The sequence below is a fragment of the Rhinoderma darwinii genome, chromosome 3 (assembly GCF_050947455.1).
Source record: "Rhinoderma darwinii isolate aRhiDar2 chromosome 3, aRhiDar2.hap1, whole genome shotgun sequence".
NCBI lineage: Eukaryota > Metazoa > Chordata > Amphibia > Anura > Rhinodermatidae > Rhinoderma > Rhinoderma darwinii.
In genome coordinates, this window is record NC_134689.1 from 297,420,224 (window position 1) to 297,443,568 (window position 23,345).

General features: G+C 44.5%; 1 protein-coding gene and 2 long non-coding RNA genes across 3 annotated transcripts in view; 1 reads left to right on the forward strand and 2 right to left on the reverse strand.

The window, feature by feature from the left end:
- Positions 1–561: 561 nt before the first annotated feature.
- LOC142749718 (uncharacterized) lies at positions 562–1,699 on the reverse strand. Its single transcript, XR_012882445.1, has 3 exons — positions 1,459–1,699; positions 852–966; positions 562–751 (listed from the first exon to the last, which is right to left on the reverse strand). It is a non-coding gene; the product is annotated as an uncharacterized LOC142749718 (long non-coding RNA).
- A 5,504-nt stretch (positions 1,700–7,203) lies between these two features.
- Positions 7,204–22,698, reverse strand: LOC142749717 (uncharacterized). The gene is made up of 4 exons (XR_012882444.1): positions 22,615–22,698; positions 15,166–15,257; positions 11,069–11,183; positions 7,204–7,414 (listed from the first exon to the last, which is right to left on the reverse strand). It is a non-coding gene; the product is annotated as an uncharacterized LOC142749717 (long non-coding RNA).
- The window catches only part of MAP1A (microtubule associated protein 1A), a 206,644-nt gene continuing 205,968 nt past the window's right edge, over positions 22,670–23,345 (forward strand). The window contains exon 1 of the mRNA XM_075858096.1: positions 22,670–22,887. Within this exon, the coding sequence (XP_075714211.1) occupies positions 22,671–22,887 (217 nt within the window). The 5' untranslated portion in view covers position 22,670. The remainder of the gene's footprint in view (positions 22,888–23,345) is intronic.

Sequence of the window (23,345 nt, forward strand, 5' to 3'; positions counted from 1 at the left end):
CCTCCTGCCTCTTTCTCAGGGTAACAACCCTTGGACTCTGCATCCCAGCTCTTCCTGTCTCCTGGCAACCTGCAGGCTACACCCTTCTTTTCTATATATACTTTGCTCATGCGATCTTGCATCTAATCAAGGTCTCCATGAACTTTTCAGACGTGGACGACGTTGTGAGCAGATTTTTCCCTGTGTGTGGGACAACATTCATCCACGTCTCCATGTCTCACATGTACACACGCAGGAGAAGCCGAAACCTTTGGTTTTACTCTATGTGTGTCCCCGTTACTGTTATTGGGGCCACAATCCTGTCCCTGGCATCTCGTTGTGTTATTTTAGAGATCGGCCATTGGTCTGGTGTCTCCGTAGGAACACTGGTGGGATACGCCCTGTGCCTCCACCTTTATCTCCTGTACCAAGTCGTGACCACATGGGAAGGTGACGAGGACTGGACCGTACAGGACTGCGAATAGAGGCAGAATACCGGCCCATATGTCATCGCCTACATATATACAGATCCACAATGAGGAGGCGGAGCTAACAAATCATTAATAAATATTATAATGTCACATAATCAGCGCTGGTTTCATTTTTCACAATAATACGGTTTATAGCAAACACATGGACAAAAAGTGACATGAGAGGAGATGATCCTGGAGAAGCGGCTGCACCGTGATGGGAGGATGGTAAGAGCTGGATGTGACTGTCAGTGAATGGAGACATGGATGGTGGGTGACTATTCACTGACAAGGATACTGGCCTGTGTGTATGGGAAAGCAACAGTATGATTGATGGGTAAGACTATGCTATTAGAGCCAAAGGTAAGTAAGAAGAATAGTATAGCCAGTAATAATACTTACACTTTTTTCTATGACTGTCTGATAATCCAGAACAGGAGATAATGCGGCACATATCAGATCCCGTTAATAGAACATTTATAGATTGTTGCTGTATTTGGATTTCACCAGGCTGTATCTAGAGAAAAAAATATGATGTGACAGCCCCATGTAAATCTCCGTTTCTATCAATCTGTCATTCTACTGCCCCATCACAAACTACAAGAGGAGATCACCTCACTAAAATATCGCCACTGTGGTCAAGTTATCAGAACTTTTGCAAATTTGTTTTGGATTATTTAGTCCCTAGATGGCACCATTTATTGTAAACCCACAACGTATCCTCAACTTTGGTATCCAGATGTCAGCTCTTACTGAAGATATTTCACACAAAAGACAATTAGAAGTATAAATAATACAAGAATGATGTCACTATGCTACGCACCTAATAAAAAGAAAGACTTGAGGCACTAAAACGAATAGAGAAAGTGCCTGGGACTGTATGTGATAGGGGAAAGGAAGGGGGGGATAAGTGCGGGAAAATCAGGAGCAGGGATTGGTGGGATAAGGGGATAGAGGAGGGGTTAGGAGCAGATAAATAGTGGAGGTCAAGGGCAGTTCGCCATCTTACCTGCTGGAGCTGCAAACGTCTGGTCCTGTGAGAGGTCTTCCTCTGCGGCCTCCTCCCCATTTGAGCCCCAGCCCACCTTCAGCCACTCAGATGCGGGCCGGCACCGTTCGCTCTTCAGGAGCGGGACGGAGGCGACATCATGTGCTCTCCCCTTCACCCGGTCCCGATGTTGTGCCGCCCACTCCCCTGGTTGGGGGTGCGTCGGCAGTTCTCCCCATCCGGGCTGCAGGCAGTACAGGGCCGCAGGAGGCCGCAGAGGCCGGGACTTTGAGTAGTTCACCGCTGGTGCTTTTTCCCGGCCCAAAAGCTTTCTCCCTTTCACAGCAGGCCGTGGTTGAGAGTGGAGCTGGTGGGGGCGGTCTCAGAGGTGCAGTGACGCAGGCCCCAGGCACCAGCAGGTTAGGTGTGCAGTCGCTGCCACCTGCTGGTGGTTCTGAATATGACACCGAGCTGGGGAGAGAGTTAGTGAGTGGCCTGTGGTTACCAGGCACATGCGATATGACTAAGAAAAATTTGCTGGGCAGATTGTTGTGCGGTAGCAGTGATTTGTTGCCGTGCGGGCAGTCTGCTGATCAACGTGATTTGCCTGTTTCCCTCTCTGAGTTTTCTCTTTCAGGTGCGGTGTTGGCGAGACGCAGACGGCGAAGGAGACGGCATGGGGGAGGACATCGTCGTGGTGGTCACGGGCGTCCACGTCATCAGGTTGATAGACATCGCCATTCCCGTAGTAGAAGTTTGTCTTCCGGTGCTGCATCTTCTTCGCCGTCGCAGTCGTCGTCTGGAGCCAGTACACCCAGCCGCACGGGAAGGAGATACACGAGGAGGAGTCGTCGGGAGCGAATGGATCGGCTTTCGTCTTCAATGGTTCCAGTTCCAGAAGTCGCCTCAGCCTGTCCACCTGGTGGGGATCTGTCTGTGGTTCCTGTGTCCGTGAGAGGAGTTGATTCACCGTCGGAAGTGACGAGGACGCCCTTATCCGGTGAGTCTCCATGTGGTAACGCATGGCTTCCTAGGGGTGATTTATCTGCTATTGATTTACTTTCTGCATTAAAAAGCTTGTTGGATGGTTTGTGTTCAAAAGGCGGAGCTTCGGTTCCATTGGTTTCGCCAGGAGGGGCGCAGCCACTGCCTGAGCGGGCGGCTAGCATGGCTGGCTTGACATTTCGTGATTCGCTGTTTTGTGGTGTTGCTCCTTTAGGTACTCACCTGTCGGCCGAGATTAAGGACAAAATATGGGCACATGAATTTGTGGATATTTGGTCCTTGGTGTCGGTCGATCATGTGACGGTGGATAAGGAGCGCGTTTTTGAAAGTGGTTCGGAGAAGAAGGTAAAAGTTGCGAAATTTTTTGCCAATTGGCTCCAGGGTTTTTCTACCTTGGCTCATGTCATTTGTTAACGTTTTCCGGAAAAAGAGGCCGAACTGTTTGTGTATTTAGACACTATATTCAGCGCTCACAAGTTGCACGGAGGTGTAGCTTGGTGGAGATATGACGAGGAATTTCGCCGTCGGTTGGCTTTGATGCCTGACATTGGTTGGGTGTCGAAGGCGACGGACGTGTGGTTACAGCTAATTTTGGCTCAAAAGCAGGCTTGGCCCTTTCAGGCAGGACCCGCAGTTTCAGGTTCAGCACCCGGTACTGCGGCGCAGCGCCCCACGGGAGTATGTTGGCTCTACAATGAGGGACATTGCAGGTTCTATTCTTCCTGCAAATTTCGTCATGAGTGCTCCATCTGTGGGGGTGCCCATTCCGCGCTTCGCTGTTTCCGATGGGCAAAACAACCTTCCAAGGTGGGTCCTGCCGGTGCAGCGGAGAACTCCGGTGCAGCGGAGAACTCCGGTGAGCGCTCTCGCGATGGAGCCGTGGCTCGCCAGGTATCCCAAGAGACGGGAAGCAGACCTGCTAGGTCGGGGTTTCAGTGAAGGTTTTTTCATTCCTCATGTTTTTTCTTCGGGCTTGTTGTTGTCAGATAATTTAAAGTTGGTAAAAGAAAACATGGGTGTGGCGCGGGAAAAAGTGCTGAATGAAGTGTTTTTAGGAAGGATGGCGGGCCCATTTGGGGAGCCGCCTTATACGAATTTACGGGTTTCCCCTCTTGGCTTGGTCCCCAAAAAGGAACCTGGGAAGTTTAGGTTGATTCATCACCTTTCCTTCCCTCGTGGGGATTCAGTTAACATCTTGATCGCCAGAGATGAGGCTACAGTGTCGTACACGTCTTTTGATGTGGCTGTGCGGTTAGTACGGGAGGCGGGCGTAGGTGCCTTGCTTGCTAAGTCGGACATAGAGTTGGCTTTTCGTTTGTTGCCTGTGGATCCTACCTGTTTTCATTTGTTGGGATGTCGTTTGGATGAGCAGTTTTTTGTAGACATGTGTTTGCCTATGGGTTGTGCCATATCATGTTACTATTTTGAAGTTTTTGGTTCCTTCCTGGAATGGACGGTTCGTTTTAAGACGGGTATTTCTTCAGCCATTCATTATTTAGACGACTTTTTGTTTATAGGTCCAAGTGATTCAGGGATATGCGCTTATTTGTTGAAAACTTTTCGGGTTTTAATGGCTGAATTTGGTGTCCCGATAGCAGAGGACAAAACGGTTGGTCCTGTCACGAATTTGTAATTTCTGGGTATCGAAATTGATACGCAAAAGAGATGGTTTTCAAATTACCTGAAGATAAGCTTGCGCGTTTGCTTTCTGCCATTGATGAATTTGTTTTGTCAAAAAAGGTTACCCTGAAGCAACTTCAGTCGCTGTTAGGGTTACTGGTTTTTGCTTGCAGGATCGTTCCCACGGGTCGCGTTTTCTCTGGGCGCCTATCATTGTGGACTAGGGGTATTTCGCGGTCACATCATTTCATTCGTGTCACTAGACAAATGAAGGAAGATTTGCGTGTGTGGCAGACTTTTTTGCAATCCTTTAATGGTAGGGCGATTCGTCAGACTGAGGAGGTTTCCAGTTTTGAGTTACAGTTGTTCACAGATGCTGCGGGCAGTGTTGGTTTTCAGTGCGATTTTGGAGCGGAGTGGTGTTTTGCACTTTGGCCTGTGGGCTGGAGCAGTATGGGTCTGACTTTGAATTTGACACTTTAGGAACTTTTTCCCATTGTGGTGGCAGTAGAATTGTGGGGTTTGAAGATGTTGAATAGTCACATACGTTTTTGGACGGACAATATGGCAGTAGTGCAGGCTGTTAACAATTTGTCTTCTGGATTATTGCTGGTTTTGGCGCTACTTAGGCATTTAGTTCTGCGTTGCATGCAATTGATTATTTGGTTTTGGGCCACACATGTGCCTGGGGTGGAGAATAAAATTGCAGATGCCTTATCTCGTTTGCAGATGGGGGTCTTTCGGGAGCTTCATCCGGGAGCACGGCAGGAAGGGGAGCGTTGCCCAGATCACTTATGGGCCCTGGTTGAGGGGAACTTGCCCGGCTAGTCCTCCAAAATTCTGTTGTACCAGGTACATGGCGGAGCCATAATAAGTCTTCCTATGAATGATGAGCGTCATTATGAGGTTACGTTGGAGTATTTGTCTCGGATGCGTGCTACTGGTTCTTCTGTGAATGCAGTTGCAAAAGGTTTGACTGGTATTGCGTTTATGTTGAAGTTGTGGGGTTGTACTGATGTGACTAAAATGTTTGTTATTAGACAGGCATTGAAGGGGTGGAAGAGGGAACATGTTGTGAAGGATGCTAGGAGACCCATCACGTATGCTTTATTGCTAAGGATTTTGACCGTTGTTCCGGCAGTTTGTTTTGATCCTTATGAGTCTGTATTGCTGCGTACTGCTTTTTCGTTAGCCTTTTTCGCATTGCGGGTGAGCGAATTGGTGTCACCGAGTGCAAAGCGGTTTGGGGGTCTTATGTTTGCGGATGTTTTATTGGAGGTAAAGGTGGTTCAGGTATGTGTGCGAAGGTCCAAGACTGATCAGATGGGTGTTGGTGTTTGGTTGTGTGTGAATTCCTTGGGTGGTGAATTCTGTCCAGTTCGTTTGGTGCGTGAGTTTTTGTCGTTTTGAGCTGCTGGGGTTCCTTTTTTGGTACATTACAATTCTTTGCCGCTTACTCGATTTCAATTTGGAGCCATTCTTAAGTCTTGTTTGGAGCATTTGGGTGTTGATCCTTCTGAGTTTGGGACTCATTCGTTTAGAATAGGGGCAGCTACAGAGGCTAATGCTTTAGGTATGGGGAAGAAGATATTAAACGTCTGGGTAGGTGGAGTTCAACTTGTTATAGGTCCTATTTGCGTCCGGATCTTGTGTTGTTTTGATTATTTCCTTGTCATTTCAGAAAATCGGCCGCAAGTATGGATAATTGGCCACTCTTTTATTTTCTGGGCGGCTCGTCGGGCTGAGTATCGTCCGTTAGGCCTCAGTCTTGGTGTGTCATCGGCTGATGTGCACTGGAAAGGATCAGAGGGCTGAGGTGGGTTCAGCTTTTGCCGTTAATAGTTGAAGTTAGTCGGGAATGCCGCGGTCCAATTGTGCTCGTTTTACATGTTGGGGGAAATGATTTGGGGAATGTGAAATTGTCTGAGTTATTGTCCCTTATTAAGGCTTATTTGGGTCATTTCAAACAGCTTTTTTCTGATTGTGTGATTGATTGGTCCGAGGTGATTGCACAAACACATTGGCGAGGAGCTAGAAGTGTTTTGGCCATCGAGCGGTCAAGACGGCTTTTGAATGTTCGTATTTCCAGGTTTGTTCGTTCCATTGGGGGGGGGTAGCAATTCGTCATTTGATGTTGGAAGGCGATAATGGGGACTTATTGTTATCTGATGGCATACATTTAAATGACATTGGGATCGACTTCATGCTGTCGGGTCTGCAAGATGGTGTGGAGGCTGGTTTGGCATTGTGTGGTGGGGGTGGTCGGAGTACCGCGTAGGTGTTCGCGATATCCTCCTTGGCGGAGATAGGCTCTGAAGAGCTAAATCGGGAGTAGTACCTACATGCGCGCCGCTTCACAGTGGGCGGCATCACAGGATATGTTAATAAATTAAGTGGTAGCTTCAGGGCCATGTGATAAAAAGGTTGTGTTAAATAAAGCTGTGGCCATTCCCACATTTTCCAAGAAACAGGTTTCTTTCCTTTATTTGTTTATTAAATTGGGTAATGATGCATCAGTGACACTTAGTATGGTGATAACATTATTAGATGCAGTCTTGAGGCACTAAAACGGATATAGAAAGTGCCCGAGACTGTATGTGATAGGGGAAAGGAAGGGGGGGGGGATAAGTGCGGGAAAATCAGGAGCAGGGATTGGTGGGATAAGGGGATAGAGGAGGGGTTAGGAGCAGATAAATAGTGGAGGTCAAGGGCAGTTCGCCATCTTACCTGCTGGAGCTGCAAACGTCCCTCCCGCCCTCCCTCTTTAGGTAAATTTGGGTATGTTGTTATGGTGTTTCTCTGTCTTTTCATTTCTTTGCTTTTCTTTTATCATGTCTCTTCTGGCTTGTCAGCTTCTTGAGTTTTTTCTTTGCGTAGGCGTGTTTCTGTGGTTTTTCTTTGTTTTTTCAGATGTCACAGCAGGCGGAGATAGACTCTGAAGAGTTAAATCGGGATAAGAACCTACATGCGCGCCGCTTCCCAGTGGGCGGCATCACAGGATATGTTAATAAATTAAGTGGTTACTTCAGGGCCATGTGATAAAAATGTTGTGTTAAATAAAGCTGTGGCCATTCCCACATTTTCCAAGAAACAGGTTTCTTTCCTTTATTTGTTTATTAAATTGGGTAATGATCAGCGACACATAGTATGGTGATAACATTATTACATGCAGTCCGTATCCTTGTCAGTCATTGTGCTGCATCACATATAAGGCCCTGGCGTTGCTTGGCGTCAGATACTTGTATGAGCCGCGCTGGAAAGCTGAGGAAGCCTGAGAGGAGAAGAGGAGCTGCAAGGTGAGTTTTTGTTTTTCTTTTATTGCCGATGTGGGGGAAGGATGGAGCATGGACGGCTGAAATAAGTGACACATTTATTGAGAGGCTTTACTGCAACTTTTCATTGTATTAGGACTGCCCTATGAGACGCCAATAACTTTTCTGTTCTCCACACTAAGATATATGTAATGGTCCTCAAGTTCTCCAGCTGACTGTCCTGACCTGTAGCAAGAGGAGATTCTAGACTAGACCCCCAAACAAATACAGATGCCAGAGAGCCAAAATAACCCCCAACCTCTTACGGACGCGGCGATTATTTCTTTGCTGCAACTTTTCATTGTATTAGGACTGGTCTGTGAAACGTCAGTCTTAATAAATTGCCCCCAATAAGTTTTCTGTTCTCCACACTAAGGCCCCATGCACATGACCGTACAATTCCTGCGTAATTACAGACCCATTCACTTCTATTGCCCACAGACATCAAATTTATGGGAAGGTGTCTGTGCCGTAGAAAGCCTCCGCAAAAGGTAGAACATGTCCTATTTTTTGCTTTTTACGGACCGTGCTCCCATACTATATATGGGAGCACGGCCCAAAAATGCTGGTGGCTGTCAGCGGCTGGCCGTGCCCGTAATGACAGGCACTAATTACGGGCATTGTCGTGTGCATGGGGCCTAAGATATATGCAATGGTCCTCAAGCTGACTGTCCTGACCTGTAGTAAGAGCAGATTCTAGACCAGAACCCTAAACAAATAGACTCCAGACCCCCTAGATACAGACATACTGACCCCCAGACCAGAACCATTAAATATATACAGACCCAAGCCAATCCCATTAACCCCTTCCCTATGGAGCGGTAAGAGGGCTTGTTTTTTGCAGGGCGAGCTGTTGTTTTTATTGCTACTATTTTTATGTAAATACAACTTTTTGGTCACTTTTATTTCATTTTTTCTAGGAGGTAAGGGGACAAAAAAATTCAATTCTTGTGGGTTATTTTCTTTTTTTTTGTTACTGCGTTTACTCTGCGGGTCAAATAATATAATAGAATAGTTTGGACCCTTACGGATGCGGCGATACCAAATACGATTATTACTTTACATTACTTTAAAAGACAAGGGAGTTTTCTGTTTTTTTTATACTGTTAGGTCTAGTTCACACTGAGGTTTTTTTTAAGGCAGAAGAATTCTGGCTCAGAATTCCTTCAGAAATTTTGAGGCAGATTTTGAACGGCAAACTTAGTTTTAATGCTTTTTTTCTACATTTTTCGCTGCGTTTCTTGCCCACAGCCGTTGATCTGATGCAAATGACTGTGGGGAAAAAATGCGGCAACACGGTTTCCGCATCGGATTCAATGCCAAAAAACTTTGTGTGAACTGACCATTATTGTAATATTTTCCCCCCTATAATCCTAAAAATTTGATTAAACTATTTTTATATTAGTCCCACTAATGAAGTGGGCCAGCCTGAGAGCCTACTACATACAGCCCCTCCCGACTATGACATAAATGTACGCCAAATGTCAGAAAGGGGATAAATATATACACATGTATAGACCCATTACACAAAATACCCCAAACCCAAATAGATACAGACTTTAAAGATAGATTGATTGACAAATAAAGATAGATAGATATTATTGAGTAAAAGTATGGGGGTATTATTCAGTAACAGTATGGTAGTATTATTCAGTAATAGTATGGGGGTATTATTCAGTGACAGTATGGGGGTATTATTCAGAAACAGTGTGGGGATATTATTCAGTAACAGTATGGGAGTATTATTCAGTCACTGGTTATGGTGTGGCGGTATAATTCAGTAACAGTATGGGGGTATTATTCAGTAACAGTATGGGGGTATTATTCAGTAACAGTGTGGGGGTATTATTCAGTCACTGGTTATGGTGTGGCGGTATAATTCAGTAACAGTATGCGGGTATTATTCAGTAACAGTATGGAGGTATTATTCAGTAACACTATGGGGGTAATATTCAGTAACAGTATGGTGGTATTATTCAGTAACAGTATGGGGGTATTACTCAGTAACAGTATGGGGGTATAATTCAGTAACAGTATGGGGGTATTATTCAGTAACAGTATGGGGGTATTATTCAGTAACAGTATGGGGGTATTATTCAGTCACTTAAAGCGTTTCTTAAAAACGCGTTGAGTATAAAAAGAAGCTTCAGAGCAATTCTTTGGTGCGTAAAACCCCTAATTCCCATAGTCAATGGGAGCCCTAATTACATGCCAAAATAACGCCCTGAAAGCGCGTGCACAACATGTAAAAAGCCACTAGAGTTTTTTACACATTTACACATAGTTTTTAGCGCTGTGTGAACAAGGCCTAACAATGCCTCCTTTAGTTCTCAATATATGTGTAGGTCTCAGAGTTGGTACCCGCATCTGTTAGACATTATAGCCTATCCAGTGGATGTGCCATAAATGTCTGAGATGAGAAGAATTCTTTAATTTGCTTTCTGCGCTTTTCTGTTTTTCCCTTGTGAAGAAGCAGCAGTAATTACAGGAGGTTTTATTCTCCTCCAATCACAGAGCAACTTATACAATCTGGCTGCATGATACTGATGGAACCTGGAACCCTGTCGCATCATAGACATTGTGCTCATCTCCCGGGTGATGACGGCGTGTTGCGGCATTTCTTGTTGATCGCTGAGAGAAGTCAGACACGTCTTCTAGGAGCTGTCGAGTGTTTCTACCTTAACAGGATATTCTTTACTTTGCAACTTTCTGACAACCTGTTCCCGGCTGGAGATACAGGTTGTCACCACCATGGAGCAGGACATCATGGAGTTTTTCGCATGGAGGAGGAGGACTATTCCGCATCTGATGTGTAGCCCCCTGGTGATGGTCGTCTGGTCCACCTGCCTCTTTCTCGGGGTAACAACCCTTGGACTCTGCATCCCAGCTCTTCCTGTCTCCTGGCAACCTGCAGGCTACACCCTTCTTTTCTATATATACTTTGCTCACGCGATCTTGCATCTACTCAAGATCTCCATGAACTTTTCAGACATGGACGACGTTGTGAGCAGATTTTTCCCTGTGTGTGGGACAACATACATCCACGTCTCCATGTCTCACATGTACACACGCAGGAGAAGACGAAACCTTTGGTTTTACTCTATGTGTGTCCCCGTTACTGTTATGGGGGCCACAATCCTGTCCCTGGCATCCCGTTGTGTTATTTTAGAGATCGGCCATTGGTCTGGTGTCTCCGTAGGAACACTGGTGGGATACGCCCTGTGCCTCCACCTTTATCTCCTGTACCAAGTCGTGACCACATGGGAAGGTGACGAGGCCGGGCCGTACAGGACTGGGAATAGAGGCAGAATACCGGCCCATATGTCATCGCCTACACATATACAGATCCGTAATGAGGAGGCGGAGCTAAAAAATTCTTAATAAATATTATAATGTCACATAATCAGCGGCGGTTTCATTTTTCACAATAATACGGTTTATAGGAAACACATGGACAAAAAGTGACATGAGAGGAGATGATCCTGGGGAAGCGGCTGCACCGTGATGCCGTAGCATGGTAAGAGCTGGATGTGACTGTCAGTGAATGGAGACATGGATGGTGGGTGACTATTCACTGACAAGGAGGATACTGGCCTGTGTGTACAGGAGCAGCACCAGTATGATTGATGGGTAAGACTATGCTATTAGGGCCAAAGGTAAGTAAGAAGAATAGTATAGCCAGTAATAATACTTACACTTTTTTCTATGACCGTCTGATAATCCAGAACAGGAGATAATCCGGCACATATCAGATCCCGTTAATAGAACATTTATAGATTGTTGCTGTATTTGCATTTCACCAGGCTGTATCTAGAGAAAAAAAAATGATGTGACAGCCCCATGTAAATCTCTGTTTCTATCAATCTGTCATTTTAATGCCCCATCACATACTACAAGAGGAGATCACCTCACTAAAATATCACATGACCGTACAATTCCTGCGTAATTACAGACCCATTCACTTCTATTGCCCACAGACATCAAATTTATGGGAAGGTGTCTGTGCCGTAGAAAGCCTCCGCAAAAGATAGGACATGTCCTATTTTTTGCTTATTACGGACCGTGCTCCCATACTATATATGGGAGCACGGCCCAAAAATGCTGGGGCTGTCAGCGGCTGGCTGTGCCCGTAATCAAAGGCACTAATTACGGGCATTGTCGTGTGCATGGGGCCTAAGATATATGCAATGGTCCTCAAGCTGACTGTCCTGACCTGTAGTAAGAGCAGATTCTAGACCAGAACCCTAAACAAATAGACTCCAGACCCCCTAGATACAGACATACTGACCCCCAGACCAGAACCATTAAATATATACAGACCCAAGCCAATCCCATTAACCCCTTCCCTATGGAGAGGTGAGAGGGCTTGTTTTTTGCAGGGCGAGCTGTCGTTTTCATTGGTACTATTTTTATGTAAATACAACTTTTTGGTCACTTTTATTTCATTTTTTGTAGGAGGTAAGGGGACAAAAAAATTCAATTCTTGTGGGTTATTTTCTTTTTTTTTGTTCCTGCATTTACTCTGCGGTTCAAATAATATAATAGAATAGTTTGGACCCATACGGATGCGGCGATTCACACTGAGGTTTTTTTCAGGCAAGAGAATTCTGGCGCAGAATTCCTTCAGAAATTTTGAGGCAGATTTTGAACGGCCAGCGTAGTTTTAATGCTTTTTTTCCTGCATTTTTCGCTGCGTTTTTTGCCCCCAGCCGTTGATCTGATGCAAATGACTGTGGGGAAAAAATGCGGCAAAGCGGTTTCCGCATTGGATTCAATGCCAAAAAACGTTGTGTGAACTGACCGTTATTGTAATGTTTTCCCCCCTATAATCCTAAAAATTAGATTTAACTATTTTTATAATTGTCCCACTAACGGTGCGGGCCCAGCCTGAGAGCCTACTACATACAGCCCCTCCCGACTATGACATAAATATACGCCAAATGTCAGAAAGGGGATAAATATATACAGATGTATAGACCCATTACACAAAATACCCCAAACCCCAATAGATACAGACTAAAGATAGATGATAAATAAAGATAGATAGATAGATAGATAGATAGATAGATAGATAGATAGATAGATAGATAGATAGATAGATAGATAGATAGATAGATAGGAATTCAAAAAATAGGCAGCACTCCACAGCATAGTAGTCAAAAAAGTGAAAAACATTTATTAAGAAACGTTTTTCACTTTTTTGACTACTATGCTGTGGAGTGCAGCCTATTTTTTGAATTCCTAAATTTGGACTATTGGTCGTGGTCTGAAGGCTTGCACACACGAAAACCCTGATAGAGGTGATTATTTCAAGATTTGTGGTGCGGTTCTTCTTTGTATTTCCTAGATGATAGATAGATAGATAGATAGATAGATAGATAGATAGATAGATAGATAGATAGATCGATCATACCTCCCAACCATCCCGGATCCGGCGGGACAGTCCCGGTTTCTCACCGCTGTCTCGCCGTCCCGTGCGGTCTGCAACATGTCCCGCTGGGCGCTGCATCAAAACAGCTGATCGCTGCTGACGGCAGCAGCGATCAGAAGAAGGCAGGAGTCTTGCGGCGATGTTCTCGCTGGGATCGATGCCGGCACGGGAGTGGACCAGTACAGTCACCTGACCTGTCAGCTGACCTGTCATCTGACATTCACCGGTCAGGTGACTGGACTGGTTCACTCCCGGGCCGTCATTGACACCTGTGAGAACGCCGCCGCAAGACTCCTGCCTTCTTCTGACGGTGAGTGACATCAAAGCAGAACGGAGAGTGGCAGCAGTAGGGCCGGCTTCCTCTACCGCTCTCCGCTCTGGCGGCATTGTGGCACAAAGTATAAGGGGGTTGTGTTACGCTACCTACAGGGGGACTGTGTGTTGCGCTACCTACTGGGGGCTGTGTGTGGCGCTATCTACAGGGGGGCTGTGTGTGGAGCTATCTACAGGGGGGCTGTGTGTGGAGATATCTACAGGGGGGGCTGTGTGTGGAGCTATGTACAGGGGGGCTGTGTGTGGCGCTATCTACAGGGGGCTGTGTGAGGCGCGTTCTACAGGGGGGCTGTGTGTGGCGCTATCTACAGGGGGGCTGTGTGTCGAGCTATCTACAGGGGGGCTATGTGTGGAGCTATCTACAGGGGGGCTGTGTGTGGCGCTATCTACAGGGGGGCTGTGTGTGGCGCTATCTACAGGGGGGCTGTGTGTGGAGCTATCTACAGGGGGGCTGTGTGTGGAGCGATCTACAGGGAAGCTGTATGTGGAACAATCTACAGGGGGGCTCTGTGTGGAGCTATCTACAGGGGGGCTGTGTGTGGAGCTATCTACAGGGGGCTGTGTCTGGCGCTATCTACAGGGGGCTGTGTGTGGAGCGATCTACAAGGGGGCTCTGGTGGTTGATTTTTCCATTGACCGGTAGCAGAGTTACACAACTGGAAAAAAAAATCCCCATCATGTAACTCTGCTACTTGTCAATTGAAAAGTCATCCACCACAGGGTCTCCCTTTTGACTTTCATTGTTCTCAGCCTTTTGGCTTGTCCTGCAGCTGCTGCCGCCGTGATGAGAAAATGTTATACCCAAGATAGGAAAAGTAACACAAAGACTATATAACCAGATCCATAATATCTGTGATATCCAGAGAGTCTAGAGATCCGCAGTGACAATGTGCGCTTGTTATTTGCAGAAGGATCTGGCCGTGATTTGATGTGTTTATGCGGGATATTGGGCGTGGTTAGGGTGTGGATTAAAATGTCCCTCTTTTCCGAATTCAAAAGTTGGGAGGTATTATTTAACTTGTGATTCACAGTGGATTACAGTACAAGGCAAGTGGATGAGAATTTACACATTTCACCCATATGCTGCACACATTTTCTGCACGGAAAAAGAGCATGCTGTGTATTTTTTAAAACAGCTCCAAAAACGGCTATAAAATACGCCGCGAAAAACGCGAGTTGCTACAAAAACGTCTGAAAATCAGGATATGTTTTCGCCTGAAAACAGCTCCGTATTTTCAGATCTTTTTAGTCACTGCGTGTGAACATACCCTTACTCTTTATTTGTAGGAAAATGGCAGTCCTGCACTGCAGCAAAATCATTTTCTGGGAAGCCGCGCTCATAGCAAGGAAAAAAATAGCAGAACACACTGCCCATTAACCTGTGTGTATCATATAACATTTCTGCAGCAATATAAAATCAGTGGCGATGGTCACAAAGAATCCTGGGAAATGTATCTAAGCTGGAATGTTATCTTGGCCTATAGTTAGGTAGTTATCTGTAAATCTATTGGTTTGGCCAAGAGTGAAATATGACACGACAATCTATTCTAGTCTTCATCACAATGCAGATCAATATGGAGTTGACAGTTAATCCACATACAGAAGAATGATGTATTATTTGCAACATACCAAACAGCAGCTTTCTGTAAGTATCTAGTTTCAGGTTTGCAAGTAAGACATTTAGAACTGGAGCATTACCGCCAACTAATAATTGAAGCGATAAATATATCTGTGTCGGAGCCAAATGTATGAAAATGCATTACTGAACATAAATGACCTTAAATGACCTTGCACTGGGAAGGATGAGTGACGTTCTCCTATGTAGATCATTTTTAAAATTTCTGATTAAATCATTTTGTGACTGTATATATATATGTATATATATTTATATAATCTCATAAACACAGTCATCGCCATTCCCCTGAATGTGCCCAAAGTGCACCTATATTTCCTCTTTTATGACATTGAGAAGAAGGTCTGTTGTTAATTATGCGAATATGGATAATCATAATTCTCTACTTCACTTACCCATTAAACATGTCTTCAAGGTTCTATATTCCGTCACTTTGGGTGATGAAGCAGTTTTAGGAACGCATCAGAAATACAAGGGATAGGACAGGCTGCAGTTTTTAAAAGAAATTACCAGAAAATAAATGTGTTTCTTAAGCAATTTGTGTGATTTGGAATATTATAACACTCTTAGGGCTCACTCACACGTCTGTACATCGGATCTATATCAATTCCATTGTTTGTTTTTTTTTCAAACAGTGCCAATACATTTAAATGGTTTTAATTACTTCTCAGTTTTTTTATACGCTTGCTATTTTTCCAATACACAGAATGTTCCATTGAATACGTATTAGTACCATTTTTAGCACATAGAAGTCAATGGGTTGACTTTAAAAAGGTATGTTCTATATTTCCATAATTCACCTGTGCATATTTGTTCCTTTTTTTACATCTGTGCAACATTACCAAAACAGCAAAAAAATTATTAATACTTTAACAAAAGACGGAACAAGTACGGATGAAAAACAGACAACTCTTAACAAAATTCGGAACAAGAACAAATACAATACGGGAACAAAAACGGAACAAATTGTAAAAAAAAGCAATTATTATTGTGCATCCGCATTTTCATACGCCAATGTGAAGGAGCCAATGTGTTAAACTGCGTAAAAAAAAATGGCTAGCTCAAAAAATTCCATCAAAAAATTCCCCTCAAACTGAATCAAAAACTGCATGTGTGATGCCAGCCATGCGTACATGCACATGTGTCATTTGATGTGGAAAATCAGCATGAAAACCACAGATAAACGCAGGTAATTTCGCAGGTAAAATCCGCACTTAATATTCTGTTTTTTTTTAATGTGTTTATGTGTTTTTATGTGGAATTTATGCTGCATATTTTTGTGCATTTTTTCTATAAACTTGTCAGATACAATTCTGAGATGGAAACACAAGATAAATTGACATGCTGCGGAATTTAAAATCGGAATATCAGCTGAGTATTCACCTGACTTATCTGGGGAGAGCCAGCTATTTTTTTGAACACCCAGAAGTTCGAGTGAGAGTAGCAGGGGGGTCCTGGACACTTGCAGTTCTAGGTGAGCTATGCTTTCTTTGTCTATCCAATGTTTCTTATTAGCCTGACGATTTCTAGTTTCCCCATACACAAATTCTCAGATTCTAGATGTTTCTACACAACTTTAACTAGTACATTCTTGTGCATCAGTGCTCTGAGCTCTTAGGCCCCATGCACACGACAGCAAAAAACCTCAGTTTTTGCGGAACGCAATTGCGGTCCGCAAAAACGGAGCCATTCACTTTCATTGAACACTGACACCTTTCCGTAGCACTACGGAAGGGAGTCAGTGCCGTGGAAATGTTTCCGGGAATTATGGAACATGTCCGTTCTTTCGCATTTTGCGGGCCGTGCTCCCATACTTTGTATGGGAGCACGGCCCGAAAATGCGGCTGTCAGTCAGCGGCCGGCCGTGCCCGCAATCGCGGGCCGTGATTGCGGGCACGGTCGTGTGCATGGGGCCTTAGTCTTAGGAATTTATAACGTCATTATGCTATGGTACTCCCCCAATACATCTTTGCAACAACATTAGCTCGAAGAGGTAGAACCAACAAAAAGCTTCTGTAAGCTTACACGCAGGAAAATCCGCACAGGAAATCTGCACGTAAGGCTTCATGCCCACTTCAGTCTTTTTCTTCAGGGTGACCCATTCATTTCAATGGGGCCATGTACACCAGTTTTTTTGATGGTCCCGTTGCTCCGTTCTGACAAAAGTAGAGCATGTCCTACTTTGGTCCGAGATTCCGTGACCGTGAGGCCCATGCAAGTCAATGGGGCCAAAAACTGAAGGCACACGGAAGGCATCTGTGTGCCGTGTGTGACGGAGCCGTTGCCTAGCAAAGGCCTGTCGGGCAGAAGTACATTAGAGATATTACACTAATCGGCAGCCACTTCTCTCTATCCATCATTGATAGAGAGAAGAGGCTGCTGATAAAAATAAAATAAAAAGCAGTTCATACGTACCCCGGTCGTTGTCTTGGTGACGAGTCCCTCTTCTTCCTCAAGTCCGACCTTTCTGTATGACACGGCAGTCCACGTGGCCGCTGCAGCCTGTGATTGGCTGCAGAGGCGGCCACGTGGAATGAAGCGTCATCCCTGGAGGCCGGCCTTCTGACGTCATCTAGTCTTGCGTGACCGCCACTACAGCCTGTGATTGGCTGCAACGGTGAAATGGGATGAAACGTCATCCCAGGAGGCCGCACAGGAGGAAAATGCAGGGAGTTCTGGATAAGTATGAACTGATATATATATTTTTTAAAATTAAAATTGTATTTTGCGAGCGCCGAGCATGGTCATTCTTCAGCGCTAGTCACTGTCCAGGGTGCTGAAAGAGTTACCGCCGATCAGTGCAGACCATTAACTCTTTGAGCACCCTGTACAGTTGCTAGCGCTGAACAACCCTGCTCTTTCAGCACCCTGGACAGTACCATGCTCGGTGCTCGGAAACGGAAACACTGAGTGCACACGGAAACCACACGGCCGCTAAAATGGGCACAAGAATACGTCAAAAACGGCCGCTAAAACGGTGAAGGAAGTGTGCACGAGGCCTTATACACATTGTTTGCATGGGGCCGTAAAGAGGATCATTAGTGACATACTACACAACATTTTGTCTTGAACACAACAACACTTTTTACAAATGAAGCCATCCCAGGAATCAACTAATTACCACAAGTCCAGCTTCTGAAACCACTGGTTATCAACTGAAATTACATGTTGCCCATTAAAATGAATGTGTGATTATGTAATACATGGCTGGGTCGAGTGCACCAGAGCAGACGCTGCTTTTTCCTAGCTGTTGTCTGCTCTGGCTAAATGAGGTGGTCCAGTGGGGAACCCCCCATCTATTACATCCATACGCCCTTATAGGGCATATAAACAGGGGTTGTCTTCTTGTCACTAACTGATCCACCTTATGAATAAATCAGGAATTCAGCAGTAGTATATTTAAAGTGCTTGTCTTACCGCCACATCCCTTTTTAAAAATGAAACTGCCCTAGCAATCAGCTGACTGTTACGGGTCTAATTTCTGAAAGCCCGGTGATCAGCTTATATTCCTGGGTAAAGTTGCGGCTGGGCCACACATTTCTAATCCGGTGGCAGCAACAGGGGAAATTTAACCCCTTAGTGACCAACAATACGCCTTTTCACGTTCGTCACTAAGGGGCCTTAGGCTAGGCTGACGCCTTTTCACGTGAGCCTAGTCTAAGTCCTGCACGGGTGTCCCGTGCAGGCTGGAGCCGGGGCTCTGCTGTCTGATGACAGCTGGGCTCCTGCTCCAACACCCGCGATCGAAGTTTACTTAGATCGCGGCCGTTTAACCCGTTAAATGCCGCTGTCAATAGCGACCACGGCATTTAACTTGTTTATAGAGGGAGTGAGCTCCCTCTGTCACCCATCGGCGGCCCGCAAATGGAATCGCGGGTCTCCAATGGGTTGTCATGGCAGCCGGGGGCTTGATAAAAGCCCCCAGGTCTGCCCTGGACATATGCCTGTTAGGACGCGCTGGAGGCACGTCCTAATAGATTGCTTGTCAGATTTACACTGACAGGCAATAATGCTCTGGTATACGAAGTATACCAAAGCATTATAGCAGCGATCTGAATATCGCACAGTAAAGTCCCCTAGTGGGACTAATAAAATAAATAATAAATGTGAAATAAAGATTAATAATAAAAATGACAGTAAAAAAATAAATAAAACCATTTTTTTCCATAAAAAGTGTTTTTATTTAGTAAAAGTGTAAAAAATAAATAAAAGTACACATATGTGGTATCACCGCAACCGTAATGACTCCATTAATAAAGTTAATATGTAATTTAAACCGCAAGGTGAACACCGTAAAAAAAAAATCGCAAAAAACAATGGCGAAATTGCTATTTTTTTTCATTGCCCCCCAAAATAGTAATAATAAAAATGAATCAATAAGTCCCATGCACCCCAAAACAGTACCAATCAAAACTACGTCTCGTCCCGCAGAAAACAAGCCCAAAAAATCACTACATTGATGGAAAAATAAAAAAGTTACGGCTCTTGGAAAGTGACGATGCAAAAACGAATAATTTTAGTTCAAAAGTGTTTTTATTGTGCAAAAGTCGTAAAACAGAAAAAACCTCTACATATGTGGTATCGCCGTAATCGTACCGACCCATAGAATAAAGGTAACATGTTATTTATGCCGCACAGTGAACGGCGTCAATTTAAAAACGCATAGAACAATGGTGGAATTTCAGGTTTTTTTTATAATCCCCCCAAAAATGTTAATAAAAGTTAATAAAAAAATTATATGTACCCTAAAATGGTGCTATTAAAAAGTACAACTTATCCCGCAAAAAACAAGTCCTCATACAGCTATGTAGACTAAAAAATAAAAAAGTTATAGCTCTTTGAATGCGACTATAGAAAAACGAATAAAATAGCTTGGTCATTAGGGCCTAAATGGGCTGGTCACTAAGGGGTTAATATCCCATGATGGTCAGTTATGGTGCCCAATCATATATTAGATGGATGGGCTGAGTCCGCCAGAGCAGGAGCTGCTCTTTCTTAGCGGTTCTACACTCTGGTTAAAATAGTTGGGGGACCCCATGTGTGACATCCATTTGCCCTAATAAGACATATGGATAAGGTTTGTCTTCTTGAGGCACCCCATTTGAATGTTGTGTAGTGTGTTACTGACTGATCTTCTTTATAAGGTTTATACAGGTAGATAATCACCAATGTGTCTCTTTATTAGAATTGTCATTGTACGGTAAATGAATGTATTTTAGCTAAGTTATGTCATACAAGCAAATGTCATGCTCTGATAACTTTTAGATAATGCATGCTGCATAAGTAGCTGAAGCGAGCATGTACTCCTGTGGAGTTTTCCGGCAGCTGCGACACCATTATGTTGTTCTCTGTATCTACTTAGAGACTCTGTTGACATTCTATTCAAGTGCTTAACTCGGCTGCTCCGTCAGCTCAGAAGCACCTCCTTGATAGGATATGACATCACATGATTGGTGCTTTTTTCCTGATAAATAGTAAGAAGGTTTTAAAAAAGACAAAAAAAAGAGCTGTATCTCTGCTATACGGTCGAATACGCTATTCTATACAGTCGAAAAAAGTGTACTGGCATATAATACTCAAAAGTTGCCAAAAAGGTACTCTTTTGGTAACCGTCTGGTAAATGGGTCCCTATGGATATATTTAGTGAATGCACCGGGAGCTTTCGCTGAACATACGCAAAACAGACTGCAGTGTGAAATTGAAATGTGTTTCTTAGACAAATATAAATAGTGAAGTTGATGTCTTTGTATACATTTCTTATTCAAACAGAAATGTGATTAAAATAATTCATATATTTTTAAAGGGAGTCTGTGAGGACTTTGGTCCCCCCTACACCAGTAGTTTTTAGGTGTAGTAGAGACAAGTTTCGGCATACCTATGTCGGCGCTATGGCTGAAATCCTTACCCTGGAAAATAAGTTTTAATCTTCAAACACTAAATAGGAAGTGTCCGGCTCCCCACTGTAACTCTTCCCCAACATCTCCCCTCGGCTCTTGAGTGACAGCCTAGGGCCTGTTCACATCACCGTTCGCTTTCCGTTCCGGGGTTCCGTCTGAGGTTTCCGTCGGGTGAACGGAAAGTGAAAGTGAAACCACAGCTTCCGTTTCAGTCACCATTGATATCAATGGTGACGGAAACATCGCTAATGGTTTCCGTTCGTCACAATTCCGGCAGGTTTTCGGTTTTCCGACGGAATCAACAGCGCAGTCGACTCCGCTATTGATTCCGTCGGAAAACCGCCAAGTATTCCATGTGAGGACACTTTTGCATTTTTGGGACTGACAAACACAACCCTGTTTTCTTGTGTTTTATCTTTGGGAGACAGATTACTCTGAATCCATTTCTTTTTCTATATCTAATTAATATTTATTTTTGTATTCTATGAACACAGAATTAGTGTTTCCTTTGTTACGATAACAGCCTCCCCCGTCCTGAAAACGGTTTCCACTAGATTTTGGAACATGACTTTCCATTCAGCCACAAGAGCATTTTTATGGTTTGGCATCAATGTTGGACGATGACCTAAATTTACAGTTATTATTTCAATTGTACTCAAAGGTGTTTTATAGAGTTGACTTCAGAAATTAGTAGATCTATTTTAGCAATTCAGTTAGTTTTAGTATGGTCACGTCTAATCTAAGTGGAAGGTTAGGTGTGATTCGGTAAGTATTCATTTCTATAAGTTCCTTGCAGACCAATTTTTGCAGGCATCAGGGCTACATTATAGGGAGGGCACATGGGGCACCACCTTGGGGGCCTTCTGTGGAGCTCCAATACCCCATCTGTCTGCTAACTAGAAAGAATCCAGAAGTGCATTGGTATTGCTATAGGAAGATAGTGATAAGCAGCTGTCAGACATGTCTGGTTCCACTTATCTCCAATGATCAGACATGCTAAAATCAGACATGATATTCCTTGATTCCCCAACACAGACACTAGCTGTCCTCATAGACATTAGATTGCTGTTGTAAGGCCCCATGCACACGACCGTATTTTTCATCCGTAATTACGGACCGTAATTACGGACCCATTCCCTTCTATGGGCTACAGACACCTTTCCGTATTTTTAAGGATGGGTGTCCGTTCCGTAGTAACGATCCATAAAATATAGAACATGTCCTATTCTTGTCCATAATTACGGCACAGACTTCCTATAGAAGTCTATAGCAGCTTCCGTAATTACGGACGGCTACGGATGTGCACCTGTAGCCTTCCGTAATTAAGGAAGCGTTGCTAGGCGACGCCACATTTGCAGATGTTGCACATCGTTTGTGGTTTTCTTCTTTTGCTGATCCGTATATACGGATGCACTACTGACAGTATTTGAGGATACCATTCCGTATATGCGGATAAGTTGCGGATGACTACGGATCCGTATTTACGGACGGTATTTATGGATGGATGAAAATTCGGTTGTGTGCATGGGGCCGAAGTTATTCATTATATGATACTACAGCTGGGGAGGGGCCTTTGCCAAGAGACCTCCACCAACCTTAGCTGGCATTCTTATTGTCTATCATTCTCACTTGGAAAGAGCCACATAGAACATGGTAGCCTGAGCAATTTGCATCTTTGATAGGAACAATATAGAGCCATGAAATACTGCACAGTGCAATAAATGAGCCATGGACAGCAGTATTATTATAGAGAATAGGATAGACTGGTTTATCTTCCTCAGAACTTAGCTCTGGGATTTTCCACCTATTAGTTAATGGCTGTCCCATGTCCTACATCCTTAAAATAAACCCTTGGTCTAAGCCCCGCCCACTTATAAGGTCTCCCCACCCGGGAGCTTGTGACGTGGCACTGATGTTGCTGGTTCGTCCAATCAGCGACTTCCATACCTTCTTTTAAGAACAGCAGCCCCCTTCCCTCGACTTTCAGCCTCCTGAACGTTTCCATGGCGACCGAGGCGGGCTCTGCGGAGGCCCTCGGCGTTGTCATGGAGACCGGCGCAGGGTCGGCGCTGGCGGTTCAGCACCACGGACAGCGGCGCTTGACTAACTCTACTGCCGCTGCTGCACGGTGGAATCCTCGCAAACATTACCTGCTCATCGTTATCGGTGATATAGCTACTGAGAGGCAGCTGCAGGCTGTGAGGGATCACCTGGAGCACGGTGAGTGGCTGGGGGAGAGGAAGCTGGTACTCTGTACCCATGAGGGGGTACTCTGGAGCGATAGTCCAGCACAAGCCGTCTTACCTCCATCACTGCATTGTATATGGTGCCTATGTCAGAACTGCAGCAGATGTATGCCCTGTAACTGCATAAACGATGCTCCAAACATCTGCAAGTACCACGCAGGAAGGGCACTAAATGGGCAATGATCAGTTACTAAGCATTGTAAGGGCAGAAGAGGTGTTGCATGTTATGTCTTGTGTATAAAAAAATAGATATTTACACATTTGAGTTATCAGATGCAGCAGAGATGAATTTGTTGCTTGTGATTTTACATGGGACTGCAGGTTAACCTATCACAAATGCACAGTAGTCTTAAAGAGTTAAGTGACAAAGTAAGCTCTGCTACATCAGTCTGTACAGTGAAGAGAAGACAGTGCGCACTCCACTGCAGATAC